This window comes from Cherax quadricarinatus, chromosome 37 (genome assembly GCF_038502225.1).
Source record: "Cherax quadricarinatus isolate ZL_2023a chromosome 37, ASM3850222v1, whole genome shotgun sequence".
Taxonomy (NCBI): Eukaryota; Metazoa; Arthropoda; class Malacostraca; order Decapoda; family Parastacidae; genus Cherax; species Cherax quadricarinatus.
This window is the reverse complement of record NC_091328.1, coordinates 2,784,219-2,806,273: the sequence shown is the minus strand read 5'-3', so window position 1 is coordinate 2,806,273 and position 22,055 is coordinate 2,784,219. Positions and strand designations below refer to the sequence as shown.

The following is a 22,055-nucleotide window of genomic DNA, read 5'->3' as shown; positions in this document are numbered from 1 at the left end:
TAATTTTACTAATGAATCCCTTCCTTTGGCTGTGCAGTCTAGTAGAGACTCGTTAAATTTAAACGTATATATTCCTTCTGATAGAAAAGCACAGGATAGTATATCAGATCTAAATTCGCTAACTGTTAATAAAGGCAGTGAAACCATGACTGAGAGTTTAAGTAGTTTTAGTCAGAGAAGTAGCGAATTAATTTCTAGTGAAATCTTGCTGAGCAGCGGTAGCATGGTCAAGGTTAAAGATAGTCCACCCCTAAGCCATCAAAGTTTTCTCACTAAAACATGCTGTTCAACCAACTACGATTCTGATACTGATGATTTTGACTTGACAAAGTCCTTCACATTATTTCCTAGTACCAAAAATAAAACAAGGGATCGAGTTAATGAAAATTATCAGAGTATGAAGAACAGTAAAAGGAGACAGCACAGTATGAAAATAAGTGGAGAAATATTGCCAGTAAACACTAATAAACTACAGTCACCAAACAAGGAAAACGCAGTCTTAATGAATGTGAAAGAAACTGGCAGCAGTGCAAAAAAAATTAGAAAGGTTGATATCACTAGAATACGGACTATTAATTTATGTAAGAATAGGTCTAGGACAGCAGAATTGAAGAAAGTTCAACGAAGCCTAAAGTTTGATGATCTGAGAAAGAGTCAACCAGAAAAGGAATTAATCAATTACATCAGAATTGATGTAAATAAATACACAAATCTCATTGCACAGAAACAGTCAAATGCTCTCAGAGGACGCAAAGATAAATCTCATCAGTTCAAATGCACGTAAATTATATTTATATAGCAATTTTATTATCCAGGACTAAGTAATTTCCCATTATTTGGCTTTACAACATCTGTATTACTGACTCCTCTTTTGTTATCCTTGTGGGATACGCTGAGCCATGTATACTATAGAATGAGGAAAAAGTTAGGTTAATTCATTCCATTCATTTATGTATTTCGTGGATGTGTCTCTTTGGAAACTATTTCATTATTGTAAAATAGTTTAATGATAATTATTGCTTAGATCACTAAGTATATTTATGTATGTTTGTCCTTAGGGAGATTTCTTTTATTGATTTAGGCCGATTGCTTTGTACACATTTTTTTAGGTTTCGTTGGTCATTTTCCGTTGATAAAATTAGAAATGAGTAGCACAAATAAACTAGACAAATATGGTTTTGGAATTAATAGATTGTTACCGTCTCGCTGAATAGCTCTCTTCTGTGACACAGTCAAAACACTGGTAAAGTCTTTTTTGCCAGCCTGTCCTCACAAAATCTTTGGCGACATATTTGTGTTGTTATAACAAAATTTGAACAGTTAGTATTAACCTAGGATAACTTGTAAAGAGAAATAGGATTAAAATCATATAGTTAAAAAAATGTCTTAAGAGTACACACTCAAGTACATAGCCAAAGGTCAGCATTGCATAAACCCAACTGAAATGAGGAGGTCTTTTGATCAGACTCAGTTGAAGGTCTGTCTGTCTTTGACTTTGAGCCAGCATTTGAGTTTCATTTTTCTGATTGACATGAATTCAGTATCCTCTCGTTTTAACTGTATAAGAATAACACAAAATTTGACTTATGGAGAATTAGTTACTAGCTTAATTATGTTGCAGGTATTAATATGGCTTTTTTTAATCAAACAGATTACTAATAATTATATATGAGTACAATGCTAAACTTGTTTATAATTTTTTCATAGGAAATTGGTAGTGTATGATATTTCATTTTTTCATCCTGTATTTTAATTAGGTTTACAAATTACAAAAAATGTGTAACTGTACTATTCAGTTACGCTTATTGTATATTATACTATTTTAGTTTATAAAAATGGAAATCTTAATTTATGTATGTAGGGCTTTTCCTTTGCTGAATATTTTGACCTCCGACTGATTTGATCTTCAGCAGATACAAAAGAATAAGAAGGAAACAGGTTAGGAAGCTTGAACAGTTCCTTACTGATTCTGGGATAATTTAAAAATTGGTCAATGGAACATCATATTGTGGAATGGTAATTTTAAACAGTATAATTACTAAATATGCACTAAAAAACAACTTCATGCACGGCGTTTAATTAGGCACGCCCGCAGCACTCACAGCCACACATTCCTAAAGACAAATAACTCAAGAGCTCTCATCAAAGCACTGTAGGCACTCATACAAAAACCCAGACACCCTCACCCTACTCAGATGTCATCAAAGTACCTAGAGAACCCAAGAAGCTCGGCCCTAATAATATGATGATCCACTCACATATTGATATACCATCGCAGAATTTGCCAGGGACTGTCCCTTCTTACAGCCCTCTACATATACATGTTCTCTAATTCTTTTGGATCTGTTGAAGTGGACCTAAGTTGCAGGTTGAAATGTACAAACATCCATTTTCCATTTTTTTATCTTCATTTGGGATTTTCTATCCCATTGACATGTGTTGAATACACTTTCATGCACCTATCCCCCAAACATGTTCATTTCTTTAAAAGGCTCCTTTTTATGTAGCTATATTATAATATTTGAATAGGTTTATTTAAATATTATTTCTTTATTTTTAGCAAGAGAGATAATGTGAGATAAGTTCATATAATTATATAGTTGTACAAGAATAATTATAGTTTATGATATAGTTATTTTATTAAAAAGAAGTGAAATATAGCATGTGTTATTTATAGCCTTTTATTTTCAATCCCTCAATCCAAAATATTTTATGGGATGCTATCATTCAACCCATTTTCCAATTTAAGCAGTGGTGAAACGTTATATCAGTAGACTCCTCTGCTCTTAATGTCTCTCTCACTATGCTGTCGGCACGTCACCATTTCTCTGGAACTGCCAAACGTGTCCTGTCGTTTTTATAATTTTCCTATAGGTGGTTAACTTTTTATCAGCTCCCGGTGCCTGGTTACCTTAGCGCTGTTGTCATGTTTGTGTGATATGTGCCCAGGGGTGCCACTCCCCTCAGGGTGCTTGACTAGGTACCCCGCTATTGTCACACTAGCACCCTAGTTGGAGTTGTAGCTAACAACAGCTTTGAGGGCATTTTCCTTATGTTTTCATAAGTTCTCTTTCGGCATAAATAATGAGGACATTTCCCCTTTCGTCTAAATTCTCCGATGACATGAAATGAGTTATGGATATGAATTGCAGAATGTGAAAATAGACTGGATCGTACCTGAGTTTCTCTTTTCACCCCCTAGTGCTGTATAGCCCCTATTGGTTTAGCGCTCCCCCATGGTCATATAAAATCATGTGCTGTAATATCGCTACAAGTTTGGTTCTTGTTTTTTAAGGAAATAGTCAGAGGAGAGCGTAATCGAAGCTGATGTAGTCGATGAGGTACTTAACAAGAAAGGCTTGTTTGAGATCAGTGTGCAGGAGGCCCAGGTAGTGTGCAGTGAAGTTGGAGGCGGAGGTGGGGTACATCTCCTGGGGCAGCAGCATCTCTCCCTCACTACCTAACCAACGTAGAACAGAAGTAGAGTCCTCACGCAGCCGCTCGAACTTGCCAATGAAGTCGTACTCGATGGCACAAGGATTACACAGCTGTGGTGACAGATGATGGTGAGTATGGTCTTTCGGGGGTAGTGTTTAGCAGTATATAATGCTGCTCAAAATCTCTAAATTCAGATAAAAAAAAATTCGAGCACAAGTTGGATAAATACGTGAGCAATGTTGGTCAATGTATAAATAGGTGCCTCGATTAACCACTAGGTATTACAACTTTCATAGTAAGTAATTTCTTGACGCTCTCCCTTCTCCACTCCCACCATCCTAGTCTATCCTCATACCATTATTAGTTATCCCACTCATTAGACATCTTCCTAGACTTCTCTATCGGAGTCTGTTTCTTTAATTTACTTAAAGAATAGAGCAACCATGGTGAATTTTGAATTTACTTTCTGGAAGGGGTACCAAGAGGCGAGAAAGGTGTCTGGTGCTCATCCAGTGGAAGAAGCGCCATTAAGTGTACAAGTACTGTACTTACCTGGTGTATGGAGCGCCAGTGTGGGTCCAACTGGACCAACTCCTCGTTGTCCTGCTCCACGATGAACCTGACAAAGTCCACGAAGCTCACCAGATCTCCTGGTGATGAGAGGCTAAAACAAAAACAACACGTTGCGAATACTGTACTCTATTAAATTATTTACAATCCATATAGTATTTTTTAAAAAAAATCGGTTTATAATAATGGAACTTATAAAGGGTACTGATAATTTACTAAACGTTGTATTCAAGCATTATCTAGTAGACGACAGTCTAATGCCATTTTCAACATGTGAAAATCAAATTGGTAAATCGGATTTAAAGAATATTGACTTTACACGGATCATGAAGACAGCGTGTAACCTGCTATTTCATAAGTAAATTTTTTTTTTAATAATAGTAATAATCCGTATACGATGCCATTTAAAACTTTTGTGTGCGCGCGTGATTTTTTTTCATGTAATTTAATTTACTAGGATTAAAGCCTATGGTATCAACAGCACGAAGGTCATTATAAAGCTGCAGGTCACGTTATTCAGCCAGTTTAGCTGAATAAACTGAAAATTTTTTTATGCCATAAATTTGCTAAAATCAGTCTGACCATAATTTAATATATATATATATATATATATATATATATATATATATATATATATATATATATATATATATATATATCTATATATATGGTTTAGAAAGACACGTAAGCAAACACTATAACATATTTATTAGAAAACGTTTCGGTCCTGGGACCTTGATCACTTCTAACATACAGAGGTAGAAAGACATTATATATATAGGCGGAGAGTGAGATGTGACGCACGTGACCTGAGGAATGTCATAAGAACATAAGAATGGAGGAACACTGTAGAAGGCCTCTGGCCCATGCGAGGCAGGTCCTTATCAAAACAACCTCTGCCTATGATGAGGACGGGTAGACGATGAAATCATGTGACTCCTGTGTTGTTGGGTTGGTGCTGCTTGAGTATCATGTATGCCAATGTTTTTGAAATTTTATAGTTTCCAGTGTTGCGTTCTATAGTGTCGGTGACGGTGATTAGTGAGGCTTCTAGGCACCGTCGGCGTCTGAGGTATGGTTCGGTGAGAACGAGTTGTGCCTCGTTCCAGTTCATCAAATGCCCCGTGGAGTCTCTGTGGAGGACACAGGCGTACCTTACATCGTCTCTGTTAGAGGCATTTCGATGCTCATTCAGGCGGACTGCAAGATCTCTGCCTGTCTCGCCTACATATTTCTTGGGACAGAACCCACAGGGGATAGTGTAGACGCCTGCTGTAGAAGTTAGAGGTGTGGGGCTGCGTTTAGTAGTGAGGTCTTTGATAGAGGATGTGTTTATGGTGGAAACGTTGATGTTACTCATGGCAAGTGCCCGGCGAGTATTCGTGGCAACATCGCCACATGGGAGTACTATGAACTGTTTAGGGGGCTGTTCCATGGGCGGTTTGTTGAGGATAGCTTGTGCCTTGAGTCTGCAATCTCGGATGAAGAAAGATGGGAACTGAAGACGTGTAAAGGCTTGTGTTATGTAAGTGCATTCTTCTAGAAAACAAGGGCTGGAGATGCGAAGAGCTCTCAAGAAGAAGCCAATGAGGACTCCTCTCTTAGTGCGGGTATCTTGGTGTGAATAAAAGTGTATAAGATCGTCCTTGTTGGTAGGTTTTCTATACACTTTGAAGAGAAGTTTGTCACTGTCGGGAGATCTGCACAGTAGAACGTCGAGGAAAGGAAGTTTGCCATCATTTTCGAGTTCAAGTGTAAACTTTATTGATGGTTCAACTGCATTGATCTTGTTGAGAAGGGCCTGGATATTGAGACGTCTCGGATAGAAAACCAATATATCATCAACGTATCTTAGCCAGGTAACGGTGTTGGGAATGAGGGTGCTGAATTTCTCTGTCTCCAAGTTTTCCATGAAGAGGTTGGCAAGCACAGCACTGAGCGGGCTGCCCATTGCCATCCCAAAGCATTGTTTGTAACAGTTGTCCTGATACTTGAAGAAGTTGAAATTAACACACAGTTCCACTAGATTGATGAAATCTAGAAGAGGTAAAGGGAGGTCGTGGTTTTCAGTGAGCCTCTGTCTCAGAATGTTGATTGCAGCGTCAGTAGGAACGTTGGTAAAGAGGGCTGTGACATCGAAGGAAGCCATGCTTTTGTTTTTGACATTCAGGTTGGAAATTCGGGAGAGAAGGTCACCTGAGTGTTTGAGGTGGGCTTGACTGATAGTGCCCAGAAGCGCTGAAAGGTATTTGGCAAGGTGGGCGGCTAGTCTGTGTGGTGCACTCCCTATGCCCGAAGTGATAGGCCGTAGTGGGATGCCAGGTTTGTGTGTCTTAGGAAGGCCATACAGGCGTGCTGGTTTCGGTTGACCTGGTAAAAGTTTAAGTAGTTTTTTGCCTTGTTCTGATTTTCGTAAGATGCTACGAGCCTTTTGAAGGAAAGTCTGGGTACTTTGAAGTAGCACTGATTCCGATACAGGCTGGTATGTGTTGGCATCGTTGAGAAGATTTAAGACTTTATTGTTGTAGTCGACAGTGTTGAGTAACACCACACCACCTCCTTTGTCAGCGGTTGTAATGACGATATCATCGTTGTTGGCCAAGTTCCTGAGTGCTTGGATGTATCTTCTGGGAATGACCGGTCTTGAAGGCTCAGTAGCTGTATATATATGTACATATATATATGTACATATATATATGTACATATATGTATATATATATATATTATATATATATATATATATATATATATATATATATATATATATATATATATATATATATATATATATATATATATATATATATATATATATATATATATAAATATATATATGTATATATAAATATGTATGTATATATATATATATATATATATATATATATATATATATATATATATATTATATATATATGTATATATATATATATATATATATATATATATATATATATATATATATATATATATATATATATATATGCAATAAGATCACATAGTTCCTTGATAATGTGAGTAGTCACGAAAGCGCTTGGAATTTCTCTATTCTTTCAGAGTGGTTGTTTTGCATATATATATATATATATATATATATATATATATATATATATATATATATATATATATATATATATATATATATTGAATTGATGAGGGAAAAAAGGTGAGTGGTGCGTTCAGGTATATGTGGAGTCAAAAAACGTTATCTATGGAGGCAAAGAAGGGAATGTATGAATATATAGTAGTACCAACACTCTTATATGGATGTGAAGCTTGGGTGGTAAATGCAGCAGCGAGGAGACGGCTGCAGGCAGTGAAGATGTCCTGTCTAAGGGCAATGTGTGGTGTAAATATGCAGAAAATTCAGAGTGTGGAAATTAGGAGAAGGTGTGGAGTTAATAAAAGCATTAGTCAGAGGGCAGAAGAGGGGTTGTTGAGGTGGTTTGGTCATTTAGAGAGAATGGATCAAAGTAGAATGACATGAAAAGCATATAAATCTATAGGAGAAGGAAGGAGGGGTAGGGGTCGTCCTCGAAAGGGTTGGAGAGAGGGGGTGAAGGAGGTTTTGTGGGCGAGGGGCTTGGACTTCCAGCAAGCGTGCGTGAGCGTGTTAGATAGGAGTGAATGGAAACGAATGATACTTGAGACCTGACGATCTGTTGGAGTGTGAGCAGGGCAATATTTAGTGAAGGGATTCAGGGAAACCGGTTATTTTCATATAGTCGGACTTGAGTCCTGGAAATGGGAAGTACAATGCCTGCACTTTAAAGGAGGGGTTTGGGATATTGGCAGTTTGGAGGGATATGTTGTGTATCTTTACACGTATATGCTTCAAAGCTGTTGTATTCTGAGCACCTCTGCAAAAACAGTGATAATGTGTGAGTGTGGTGAAAGTGTTGAATGATGAAAGTATTTTCTTTTTGGGGATTTTCTTTTTTTTTGGGTCACCCTGCCTCGGTAGGAGACGGCCAACTTGTTTAAAAAAAAAATATATATCTATAATATATATATGCAATATATATATATACATCTATAATATATATATATATAATATATATATACATCTATATTATATGTATATGTATATATATATATTTTTTTTTTCAACTAGTTGGTCGTCTCCCACCGAGGCAGGGTGACCCAAAAAAAAGAAAGAAAATCCCCAAAAAGAAAATACTTTCATCATCATTCAACACTTTCACCACACTCACACATTATCACTGCTTTTGCAGAGGTGTTGAGAATACAACAGTTTAGAAGCATATACGTATAGAGATACACAACATATCCCTCCAAACTGCCAATATCCCAAACCACTCCTTTAAAGTGCAGGCATTGTACTTCCCATTTCCAGGACTCAAGTCCGACTATATGAAAATAACCGGTTTCCCTGAATCCCTTCACTAAATATTACCCTGCTCACACTCCAACAGATCGTCAGGTCCCAAGTATCATTCGTCTCCATTCACTCCTATCTAACACGCTCATGCACGCTTGCTGGAAGTCCAAGCCCCTCGCCCACAAAACCTCCTTTACCCCCTCTTTCCAACCCTTTCGAGGACGACCCCTACCCCTCCTTCCTTCTATAGATTTATATGCTTTTCATGTCATTCTACTTTGATCCATTCTCTCTAAATGACCAAACCACCTCAACAACCCCTCTTCTGCCCTCTAACTAATGCTTTTATTAACTCCACACCTTCTCCTAATTTCCACACTCCGAATTTTCTGCATAATATTTACACCACACATTGCCCTTAGACAGGACATCTCCACTGCCTCCAACCGTCTCCTCGCTGCTGCATTTACCACCCAAGCTTCACATCCATATAAGAGTGTTGGTACTACTATACTTTCATACATTCCCTTCTTTGCCTCCATAGATAACGTTTTTTGACTCCACATATACCTCAACGCACCACTCACCTTTTTTCCCTCATCAATTCTATGATTAACCTCATCCTTCATAAATCCATCCGCCGACACGTCAACTCCCAAGTATCTGAAAACATTCACTTCTTCCATACTCCTCCTCCCCAATTTGATATCCAATTTTTCTTTATCTAAATCATTTGATACCCTCATCACCTTACTCTTTTCTATGTTCACTTTCAACTTTCTACCTTTACACACATTCTCAAACTCATCCACTAACCTTTGCAATTTTTCTTTAGAATCTCCCATAAGCACAGTATCATCAGCAAAAAGTAACTGTGTCAATTCCCATTTTGAATTTGATTCCCCATAATTTAATCCTACCCCTCTCCCGAACACCCTAGCATTTACTTCTTTTACAACCCCATCTATAAATATATTAAACAACCATGGTGACATTACACATCCCTGTCTAAGACCTACTTTTACCGGGAAGTATTCTCCCTCTCTTCTACACACCCTAACCTGAGCCTCACTATCCTCATAAAAGCTCTTTACAGCATTTAGTAACTTACCACCTATTCCATAAACTATATATATATATATATATATATATATATATATATATATATATATATATATATATATATATATATATATATATATATATATATATATATATATATATATATATATATATATATATTATATGTATATGTATTTATATATATATAAATATATATATATATATATATATATATATATATATATATATATATATATATATATATACATATATATATATATATATATATATATATATATATATATATATATATATATATATATATATATATATATATCACTGATTTTAAGTAATATTAAATAAATTTAAACGTATCTAAAATATATTCAGTAGAGTTCAACCTAAAGAATTATCTTGGGTTAAGCTAGGTTAGGTGAGAATTCCAAGTTAGGTTTGGTTAATAAATAAAAAAAAAAATACACCATTGTCAGCGGAAAAATATCAATCTGTAATTTTTTTTTTGGGGGGGAGAGCGGGAAAGTCCATTTTTTAAAGGAATTCGGATTATCAGGCACGACAAATACATTAAATATATATATACGGAACGGATAGGATTCGAACCCATAGCAATCAAATTTTAGAATTAGCATACCAGCGCTCTAACCACTATACCATGCCAGTTAGGACTCATTCAACTAGGTATAATGGTCCAAGCCGGACGAAACGTCTCTACAAGTTTCAGTCTCCTATTGTGCGGGTTATTTGTGTATATTTCTATATACTAGGAAGATTAGCATGGACCCCATTATGACTGCGAATATTAGGCTGCACAGACGATTCTGACACCAACATGGCTGTGGTCAGATCTAACTCAAGTCCCTTCCAAGCCGTTATCAATGATTTGTGAAATCTTAATAACATGCATAGTGGTGCTCTCAGTGTACACACATCCAGATATATACGCTATCTAATTAATTCAAAATAATTTTGATATAATTAACCCATAATTAACAGATTTAAGCAAAATAAATTCAGGCAAGTACATATCTAAAATGTATTTTACTTCAGGCAATACTACAGTTCCACTGGCGGTGTGAATCCATAGAGCAAATGTTGCATAATTAATATTTTTTAACGTTTTCAATTAAAAAAAATAGCTCACCCAAACTTTTCTTCAATTCTTTCTTTCATGTATTTACGGAAGTTTACCCTCTCACGTCCTGTGTATCCCTCCAGCTTATCCCTGTAGGTAGAGATGACCCGTTCGAGGGGATGTCGAACGATTATCATTTTTCTGTAGGAGGCTAACATGTCCGCCCTCGTGTCCTCGAACCTGGGATGGTACAGCGACCACAGGTACGGGTGGCTGTGGACCGCATCTCTAGGAACGAAATTGTGGGAATTGAAATGCTGCGAGTTATGAGATCATTCTCTGCTTTTCGCAAGAAAAATTAAATATGAAGGTACATAAGAAGAATAAAAAATTAAAACTTTTTTGCACGAACATAAAACAAATAAATATTATCACAATAGGTTAAAGGAATCATAATAACCCTTCAACAGGTCTATTTTACTCACATATTTATCTCCCCCCCCCCCCACACCGCATCATGGACATCATCCATTCAAGGAAGAGGAACACTGTCAGCCTTCCAATTAAATATTTAATTATGTGATTATTTAAAATATAATTGCCCTTCGAAAACAAATGTTAACCACTTAAAGGATATATGATAATTGAGGGTAGTTCATGCATGTTATCCCCGCCCTGTAATAGTAAGCAAACCCACCTGGTGAGCTGCGATGTCTTGTTCTCTGTGCTGATGGCGCCAGTTAACTTCAGCCACATTCTCTTCCAGCTGGTGCTGGCAGCCTGCTGGCAGTAATACGAAATCATCAATATGTGTAGATGTGTTTCGGTTCCCTGTGCAATCTGAAAAATATATTCTTATACCCCATAAGCCCAACCCCCTCTACCTCAATGCAGTGTGAGTTTGTAATTCAATTAAATATCAGCGTTCATGATTTGAAATCAATCAAAAGAGGCATTCACAAATTATCACATGGAAGCTAATATCCCAATTTCTTCAGTAAGTGGCAACTTAGTACCTATACAGCTCAAACCCAATTCAAACTTTCCACTAAATAAGATATACCAATTTTAAAAGTTTAAAATCGTTCAGAAAATACGGCATTCTCTAGTTATAACATGAAGATCAATATCCAAAAATATTCTGACACTTGGCACATAAATCCGGCCAGAAGTTACATTCGCAAGTTATCGGCATTCAAGGTTTGAAGGCAATTGGATGAACCATTCGCAAACTATCGCATGAAAATATTTCAGTTTTCCAGTTACTTGTTAAAAGCAAAATTGGTAAAGTGGCAGCTAAGTTTTTCTGACGCCTGTATTGGCAGAGAACCTGGATTTTCATGATGAGCCTGATTTATTGTTGAACTTTAGCTGTGATGATTCCGCTGGGCATTATTTCGGGAGTCCTGAAATTATACGAAACCTGTCATCTTGCTCATTGTCAAACACAGAACTGAAACCCTTAGCCTAGGATTCAAATCCACTACAGGCATACTAAAGCCACATCACTAAAAATTAAATATTGGGATAACTTTGACTACCAGAATGGCATGTTCGAGGCATGCATGTTAATGCATCTCTCTCCACACAGCTCTCCAGTCCTACCTCGTCGGTATTTCATTCCCCTCAAAACTGAAGAAGGCACTAATATCAGAGTTACCACAGCCGACAAAGGTGGTGTCGTCGTCATCTCGGATAACAGATCTCTAAACTTCACTCTCCTTGTCATATCATGAGAGATTGCATACATCTTCAACTCACCTAGACGAGACACCACTGATAAAAAAGATACATAGTCCTCCCTAACAACTCTGCTTTTAAACACCTTCAGCATTCTTTCCAACACGAAATTGCAAGTGTCCGCTACTTCCTCTACTGCGATCAAGAGTATCACCATGGTTACGGGATATTTACAATCCCTTGCAACGACTGTGACGAAATGTACGTGGGAGAAACATCATGAGACCTTCACACATGCATTTCTGAACACCAATATGCCATCAGATTGGACCACATGAATAATCCTTGTATTTCACACGGAAACTCCCACAACTATTTGGTTAATTACTACAGTGTAAAACTCACTGTCAAAAAAAAAAAAAAAATCCTGGAATCATCAGTCATCACCAAATTAATTTCATTTAGAACCATGGCGTCTGCAACATACCTGAGCCTGTTGCCAGTTAGTTTCAGATCGGGTTTCCCTACATAACAGAATGAAAAACTGCGGTAGGCCCACTGACCCATGCTAGACAGGTCCTTCTCACATTCAACTCTGTTCAATCAAGCATTTGTCTAACCATTTTTAAAGCTTCAGCACACCTAACATGACTACACCTCACTACGTTCTCTACATTAATGCTCATCTAGGTTTCTCTGATTGTGACTTGAAAAAGTCCACGGCATAAGTGAGTTGTCAGTGAAGAATCGCATTATACTACATTTTTGCCTCTATCCACCGTGTCGGTGAAGACAAATGGTTTTTAATACTTGACGTGCTGTTGGAGTGTGAGCAAAGTAACATTTATGAAGGGGTTCAGGGAAACCGGCAGGCCGGACTTGAGTCCTGGAGATGGGAAGTACAGTGCCTGCACTCTGAAGGAGGGGTGTTAATGTTGCAGTTTAAAAACTGTAGTGTAAAGCACCCTTCTGGCAAGACAGTGATGGAGTGAATGATGGTGAAAGTTTTTCTTTTTCGGGCCACCCTGCCTTGGTGGGAATCGGCCAGTGTGATAATAAAAAAAAAATAATTCTTTCTTTCAGGCCTTAATTGGATAAATTTTTGGGTGTTGGGCTGTGTAGATGCACTCTGCCAATTTTATTGAAGAAATTGTGAAAATATAAATATATTGTTCATTATGCAAAAATTCGTAAACGCCTCATCCGGCAGCTGCAAACTTGATTGCTATTGAACGCTTTCTGTGTGTGTGGGGGGGGGGGCGAGGTGTTGCAGTGTTCTAGTTTCAGCTCCTGGCAACGCCTCTTCGCTGGTCGTTACTACATAGGTTCACTTTTTTCTGGCTTCGAGAGCCTTTTCGTACCTCTCAAAGCTATACATAGATCCTGCCTCTACTACTTCATAGACCAGGTCGTTCCACTTCCTGACTACTCTAAGACTGAAGAAATACTTCTTAATGTCCCTGTGACCAACCTAAGTATTCAACTTCCAGCTGTGCCCTATTGTTCCTGTTTCCCATCCCTCAAACAGCCCGTGCCTATTTTCCCTATCAATTTCTCTCAGAATTTTGTTATCATATCACTCCTAGCCCTTCTGTCCTCCAGTGTCATTAGGCTGAGTTCCCTCAACCTCTCCTCATTGGACATACCCCATAGCTCCGGGACTAGTCTCGTTGCAAACCTCGGCCTGCACTTTCTCTAATTTTTTGACGTGCTTGACTAGGTTTGGGTTCCATACTGGTGCCGCATACTCCAGAATGGGTCTGATGTACAAAATATACAATGTCGTGAATGACTATTTTAATAATTGTCTAAAATCTAGTCTCATTTGTTCTGTGTGTGTGTGTGTGTGTGTGTGTGTGTGTGTGTACTCACCTATTTGTGGTTGCAGGGGTCGATTCATAGCTCCTGGCTCCGCCTCTTCGCTGATTGCTACTAGGTCCTCTCTCTCCCTGCCCCATGAGCTTTATCATACCTCGCCTTAAAACTATGTGTGGTTCCCGCCTCCACTACGTCACTTTCTAGGCTATTCCACGGCCTGACTACTCTATGACTGAAGAAATACTTCCTAACATCCCTTTGATTCATCTGAGTCTTCAACATCCAATTGTGACCTCTTGTGTCTGTGTCCCCTCTCTGGAACATCCCGTCTTTGTCCACCTTGTCTATTCCGCGCAGTATTTTATATGTCGTTATCATGTCTCCCCTGACCCTCCTGTCCTCCAGTGTCGTCAGGCCGATTTCCCTCAACCTTTCTTCGTAGGACAATCCCCTTAGCTCTGGCACTAGTCTTGTTGCAAACCTTTGCACTTTCTCTAATTTCTTGACGTGCTTGACTAGGTGTGGATTCCAAACTGGTGCTGCATACTCCAGTATGGGCCTGACGTAAATGGTATACAGTCTTGAACGATTCCTTACTGAGGTATCGGAACGCTATCCGTAGGTTTGCCAGACGCCCGTATGCTGCAGCAGTTATCTGATTGATGTGCGCCTCAGGAGATATGCTCGGTGTTATACTCACCCCCCAGATCTTTTTCCTTGAGTGAGGTTTGGAGTCTTTGGCCATCTAAACTACATTGTGTCTGCGGTCTTCTTTGCCCTTCCCCAATCTTCATGACTTTGCATTTGGCAGGGTTAAACTCAAGGAGCCAGTTGCTGGACCAGGCTTGTAGCCTGTCCAGGTCTCTTTGTAGTCCTGCCTGATCCTCATCCGATTTGATTCTTCTCATTAACTTCACATCATCTGCAAACAAGGACACTTCTGAGTCTATCCCTTCCGTTATGTCATTCACATATACCAAGAACAACACAGGTCCTAGGACTGACCCCTGTGGAACCCCGCTTGTCACAGGCGCCCACTCTGACACCTCGTCACGTACCATGACTCGTTGTTGCCTCCCTGTCAGGTATTCTCTGATCCATTGCAGTGCCTTTCCTGTTATGTGTGCCTGATCCTCTAGCTTTTGCAGTAACCTCTTGTGAGGAACTGTGTCGAAGGCCTTCTTGCAATCCAAAAAAATGCAGTCGATCCACCCCTCTCTCTCTTGTCTTACTTCTGTCACCTTGTCATAAAACTCCAGTAGGTTTGTGACACAGGATTTTCCTTCCCTGAAACCGTGCTATTCTCAGGTTTGCCAGGCGCCCGTATGCTGCAGCGGTTATTTGGTTGATGTGTGCCTCCGGTGATGTGCTCGGTGTTATGGTCACCCCAAGGTCTTTCTCCCTGAGTGAGGTCTGTAGTCTTTGTCCACCTAGCCTATACTCTGTCTGCGGTCTTCTTTGCCCCTCCCCAATCTTCATGACTTTGCATTTGGCTGGATTGAATTCGAGAAGCCAGTTGCTGGACCACATGTCCAGCCTGTCCAGGTCTCTTTGCAGTCCTGCCTCATCCTCGTCCAATTTAATTCTTCTCATCAACTTCACGTCATCTGCGAACAGGGACACTTCAGAGTCTATTCCTTCCATCATGTCGTTCACATATATCAAAAATAGCACTGGTCCTAGAACTGACCCCTGTGGGACCCCGCTCGTAACAGGCGCCCACTGTGATACCTCTTCACGTACCATGACTCGTTGCTGCCTCCCTGTCAGGTATTCCCTTATCCATTGCAGTGCCCTCCCTTTTATGTGCGCCTGATCCTCCAGCTTCTGCACTAATCTCTTGTGGGGAACTGTGTCAAAGGCCTTCCTGCAGTCTAGGAAAACGCAATCTACCCACCCCTCTCTCTCGTGTCTTACTTCTGTTATCTTGTCATAAAACTCCAGGAGGTTTGTGATACAAGATTTGCCTTCCATGAACCCATGCTGGTTTTCATTTATAATCTTGTTCCTTTCCAGGTGTTCGACCACTCTCCTCCTGATAATCTTCTCCATGACTTTGCACACAATACATGTCAGAGACACAGGTCTGTAGTTTAGTGCCTCGTTTGTGTTTCCTTTCTTAAATATGGGGACTACATTAGCTGTCTTCCATTTCTCAGGTAGTTGCCCAGTTTCAAGGGATGTGTTGAAGATTGTGGTTAGAGGCACGCACAGCATCTCTGCTCCTTCTCTAAGGACCCATGGGGAGATGTTGTCCGGTCCCATTGCCTTTGAGGTGTCAAGGTCACTTAAGAGCTTCTTCACCTCCTCCTCAGTTGTTCGTATGTCATCCAACACTTGTTGGTATATTCCCTCTTGATGTTCCCTTCTGTGCTGTCTTCCCACAGCCCTTCCTGTCTCTACTGTAAAAACTTCCTTAAATCTCCTGTTCAGCTCCTCACATACCTCCTGATCATTTCTTGTGAGTTCTCCACCTTCTGTCCTTAATCTGATCACCTGGTCTTTGACTGTTGTCTTCCTCCTGATGTGGCTATACAACAGTTTCGGGTCAGTCTTGATTCTCGATGTTATGTCATTTTCATACTGTCGCTGGGCCTCCCTCCTTACCTGTGCGTACTCATTCCTGGCTCTGCGACTGATCTCCCTATTTTCGTGTGTTCTCTGCCTTCTGTACTTTTTCCATTCTCTATTGCATTTTGTTTTTGCCTCCTTACAACGTCGGGTAAACCAGGGGCTCGTTCTGGTCTTCCCGTTGTTACTGTTGCCCTTGGGAATAAACCTTTCCACTGCCTCCTTGCATTTTGTTGTTACATATTCCATCATTTCATTTACTGGCTTTCCTGTCAGTTCTCTTTCCCACTGGACCTCCCGCAGGAAGTTCTTCAACCCTATGTAGTCCCCTCTTTTATAGTCAGGCTTTTCCCATTCAACTCCTGTTATTCTCTCCACTTGCAGCTCTACTATGTATTCAAAGCACAGAACCACGTGGTCGCTAGCTCCTAGGGGACTCTCATACTTGATGTCCTCAATATCTGAGCTGCCCAGGGTGAACACAAGGTCCAATCTTGCTGGTTCATCCTCCCCTCTCACTCTGGTAGTGTCCTTAACATGTTGGTGCATGAGGTTTTCCAGCACCACGTCCAACATCCTGGCTCTCCATGTTTCGGGACCCCCATGTGGCTCCAGGTTTTCCCAGTCAATCTCCCTGTGGTTGAAATCCCCCATAACCAGTAACTTTGCTCTGCTGGAGTGAGCTCTTCTTGCCACCTCAGCAAGTGTGTCCACCATTGCTCTGTTGCTCTCTTCATATTCCTCTCTTGGCCTCCTGCAGTTCTGTGGTGGATTATACATCACTGCAATGACCACTTTGTGTTCCCCAGACTGAAGTGTACCTGCTATGTAGTCTCTTTCTCCCGTCTCATCTATTCCTTCCATTTTCTCGAATTTCCATCTGTTTTTTACGAGCAGAGCAACCCCACCTCCCCCCCTGCCCCTTCTATCTTTCCTCATGATCTGGTATCCTGGTGGGAAGATTGCATCTGTTATTGTCTCCATGAGTTTTGTTTCTGTAACTGCTATGATGTCTGGGGACTTCTCATTGATTCTTTCTTGCCATTCCTCATGTTTATTCGTTAATCCATCTGCATTTGTGTACCAAACCTTCAACTTCTGTTCTAATACTGTAACTGTGGTGCGGGGGGTGGAAACAGAGGGATCGGTGTGTGATGGTTGGTTTGGATTGTTCAGTTGCCTTGGGGGTGTCGTGGCTGGAGTCCTTCTGCAGGTGTTTCTGGGGGGTGCACTTGTCCTTCCATTTGATCCTGGATTATTCTGCTCTTTTTCATTTCCTCCCATGTGTGTGTGTGTGTGTGTGTGTGTGTGTGTGTGTGTGTGTGTGTGTGTCTGTGTGTGTGTGTGTGTGTGTGTGTGTGTACTCACCTAGTTGTACTCACCTAGTTGAGGTTGCGGGGGTCGAGTCCGAGCTCCTGGCCCCGCCTCTTCACTGATCGCTACTAGGTCACTCTCCCTGAGCCGTGAGCTTTATCATACCTCTGCTTAAAGCTATGTATGGATCCTGCCTCCACTACATCGCTTCCCAAACTATTCCACTTACTGACTACTCTGTGGCTGAAGAAATACTTCCTAACATCCCTGTGATTCATCTGTGTCTTCAGCTTCCAACTGTGTCCCCTTGTTACTGTGTCCAATCTCTGGAACATCCTGTCTTTGTCCACCTTGTCAATTCCTCTCAGTATTTTGTATGTCGTTATCATGTCCCCGCTATCTCTCCTGTCCTCCAGTGTCGTCAGGTTGATTTCCCTTAACCTCTCCTCGTAGGACATACCTCTTAGCTCTGGGACTAGTCTTGTTGCAAACCTTTGCACTTTCTCTAGTTTCTTCACGTGCTTGGCTAGGTGTGGGTTCCAAACTGGTGCCGCATACTCCAATATGGGCCTAACGTACACGGTGTACAGAGTCCTGAATGATTCCTTATTAAGATGTCGGAATGCTGTTCTGAGGTTTGCTAGGCGCCCATATGCTGCAGCAGTTATTTGGTTGATGTGCGCTTCAGGAGATGTGCCTGGTGTTATACTCACCCCAAGATCTTTTTCCTTGAGTGAGGTTTGTAGTCTCTGACCCCCTAGACTGTACTCCGTCTGCGGCCTTCTTTGCCCTTCCCCAATCTTCATGACTTTGCACTTGGTGGGATTGAACTCCAGGAGCCAATTGCTGGACCAGGTCTGCAGCCTGTCCAGATCCCTTTGTAGTTCTGCCTGGTCTTCGATCGAGTGAATTCTTCTCATCAACTTCACGTCATCTGCAAACAGGGACACCTCAGAGTCTATTCCTTCCGTCATGTCGTTCACAAATACCAGAAACAGCACTGGTCCTAGGACTGACCCCTGCGGGACCCCGCTGGTCACAGGTGCCCACTCTGACACCTCGCCACGTACCATGACTCGCTGCTGTCTTCCTGACAAGTATTCCCTGATCCATTGTAGTGCCTTCCCTGTTATCCCTGCTTGGTCCTCCAGTTTTTGCACAAATCTCTTGTGTGGAACTGTGTCAAACGCCTTCTTGCAGTCCAAGAAAATGCAATCCACCCACCCCTCTCTCTCTTGTCTTACTGCTGTCACCATGTCATAGAACTCCAGTAGGTTTGTGACACAGGATTTCCCGTCCCTGAAACCATGTTGGCTGCTGTTGATGAGATCGTTCCTTTCTAGGTGTTCCACCACTCTTCTCCTGATAATCTTCTCCATGATTTTGCATACTATACATGTCAGTGACACTGGTCTGTAGTTTAATGCTTCATGTCTGTCTCCTTTTTTAAAGATTGGGACTACATTTGCTGTCTTCCATGCCTCAGGCAATCTCCCTGTTTCGATAGATGTATTGAATATTGTTGTTAGGGGTACACATAGCGCCTCTGCTCCCTCTCTCAATACCCATGGGGAGATGTTATCTGGCCCCATTGCCTTTGAGGTATCTAGCTCACTCAGAAGCCTCTTCACTTCTTCCTCGGTTGTGTGCACTGTGTCCAGCACTTGGTGGTGTGCCCCACCTCTCCGTCTTTCTGGAGTCCCTTCTATCTCCTCTGTGAACACTTCTTTGAATCTCTTGTTGAGTTCTTCACATACTTCACGGTCATTTCTTGTTGTCTCTCCTCCTTCCTTCCTTAGCCTGATTACCTGGTCCTTGACTGTTGTTTTCCTCCTGATGTGGCTGTACAACAGTTTCGGGTCAGATTTGGCTTTCGCTGCTATGTCATTTTCATATTGTCTTTGGGCCTCCCTTCTTATCTGTGCATATTCGTTTCTGGCTCTACGACTGTTCTCCTTATTCTCCTGGGTCCTTTGCCTTCTATATTTCTTCCATTCCCTAGCACACTTGGTTTTTGCCTCCCTGCACCTTTGGGTAAACCATGGGCTCATCCTGGCTTTTTCATTATTCCTGTTACCCTTGGGTACAAACCTCTCCTCAGCCTCCTTGCATTTTGTTGCTACATATTCCATCATCTCATTAACTGGCTTCCCTGCCAGTTCTCTGTCCCACTGAACCCCGTTCAGGTAGTTCCTCATTCCTGTGTAGTCCCCTTTCTTGTAGTTTGGCTTCATTCGTCCTGGCCTTCCTGCTTCTCCCTAAACTTGTAGCTCTACTGTGTATTCGAAGCTTAAAACCACATGGTCACTGGCCCCAAGGGGTCTTTCATATGTGATGTCCTCGATATCTGCACTACTCAAGGTGAATACTAAGTCCAGCCTTGCTGGTTCATCCTCTCCTCTCTCTCTTGTCCCTTACGTGTTGGCACATGAAGTTTTCCAGTACCACCTCCATCATCTTAGCCCTCCATGTATCTTGGCCCCCATGTGGGTCCAAGTTCTCCCAATCGATCTCCTTGTGGTTAAAGTCACCCATGATCAGGAGCTTTGCCCTGCATGCATGAGCTCTTCTGGCCACTCTAGCCAGTGTGTCAACCATCGCTCTATTGCTCTCGTCGTACTCTTGCCTTGGCCTCCTGCTGTTCTGTGGTGGGTTATACATCACTGCTATTACCACCTTGGGTGTGTGTGCGTGTGTGTGTGTGTGTGTGTGTGTGTGTGTGTGTGTTCGTGTGTGTGTGTGTCTGTCTGTCTGTGTGTGTGCGTGCGTGCGTGTGTGTGTGTGTGTGTGTGTGTGTGCGTGCGTGCGTGCGTGTGTGTGTGTGCGTGCGTGCGTGTGTGTGTGTGTGTGTGTGTGTGTGCGTGCGTGCGTGCGTGCGTGTGTGTGTGTGCGTGCGTGCGTGTATGTGTGTGTGTGTGTGTGTGTGTGTGTGTGTGTGTGTGTGTGTGTGTGTGTGTGCGTGTGTGTGTGTGTGTGTGTGTGTGTGTGTGTGTGTGTGTGTGTGTGTGCGCGCGCGTGCCTGCCTGCCTGCCTGCCTGCCTGCCTGCCTGCCTGCCTGCCTTTGTCTGTGTGTTGTACTCTATGAGTTAGGACACTTGAAAGATCGTGGTGTAATTTCTGTATTGAAATACTGAACGACCTTAGCAATCCAATTAGTAATTTTGAAGGCCTTTATATCTTCAGTGACCTTGATGATAATAACAATGTGACCTTAATGACCTCTGTACTGACCTTAGGAATACTGCAGTAGAGGAGACGTCGCCCTTCGTCCACGAAGATAGTGCTGAGTTGAAAGTTGGTGACAGGCGTGGAGATATTGAAGGTCTTGCACACCTGACGCACACGTTGCCTCAGCCGCTCACTTAGCTCAAATGCACCTACACATACATCATGTGGAGGTTATTATCGCAGACAGGCGATCTTAACAATGCAAGACAAGCCACGGGGGCTTTTCTAGAATATAAATATAATAAATAATATACATTATATGTATATATATATATATATATATATATATATATATATATATATATATATATATATATATATATATATGTATATATATATTTATATGCAATAAGATCACAGTAAACAGGTGATTTCAGAATATGCTCCATCAAGATAGAGTCAAACTGTCTGTTTTCTTTATCAATGTTTTTGAGAACTTTACGAATCCTTGGGGTTCATAGATGAGGAAATATCCAAAATTTATGAAATAGGTAATGATTTAAAATACCCAAGAAATGTAATTGATAAATCTTTAAAGTTCTAGAAATACTTTTTATATCCAAAAAGGACAACCAGCCTTATTCAACTAAAAATATGTTGGTTCTCCTTACCATGAAAACTTGTTTGATATGCCTTCTTCTTAAGACTTTAATATTAAAGTTGTATTCAAAAATCTTGATACAGTAAAAACTTTGATAAAGAATTCCCAAAATGCTGATGGATGTGTCTATAAGATTCCTTGTAAAATTTGCGATAAAGTTTATTACGGTCAAACTGGTAAAAATCTCGAACTAAGTTTTAAACAACATAAATATAGCATTAGAACTGGACAAGATTCCAATGCTCTATTTATTCATGTAAGAGATTTAACCATCCAATTGATTTTCAAAATGTTGAGAAAGTAGTATCAAGCAAGTCCATGGTCGACAGGAATATAATTGA

The 22,055-nt window shown here is 40.7% G+C and overlaps 1 protein-coding gene across 2 annotated transcripts; it reads right to left on the bottom strand.

Annotated features, from left to right (window-relative positions):
- Positions 1-2,823: 2,823 nt before the first annotated feature.
- LOC128702778 (carbohydrate sulfotransferase 14-like) lies at positions 2,824-21,259 on the bottom strand. 2 transcript variants are annotated; one of them, XM_070091792.1, is made up of 5 exons: positions 21,117-21,259; positions 11,200-11,285; positions 10,572-10,790; positions 3,991-4,102; positions 2,824-3,548 (listed from the first exon to the last, which is right to left on the bottom strand). In XM_070091792.1, the coding sequence occupies exons 2-5, from the start codon at positions 11,256-11,258 to the stop codon at positions 3,303-3,305; spliced, it is 636 nt and encodes a 211-aa protein (XP_069947893.1). In that variant the 5' UTR covers positions 11,259-11,285; positions 21,117-21,259; the 3' UTR covers positions 2,824-3,302. The 2 variants fall into 2 exon arrangements, with proteins under 2 accessions (XP_069947893.1, XP_069947891.1); XM_070091790.1 differs by having other exon boundaries at positions 11,200-11,282; positions 21,117-21,240.
- Positions 21,260-22,055: the final 796 nt, after the last annotated feature.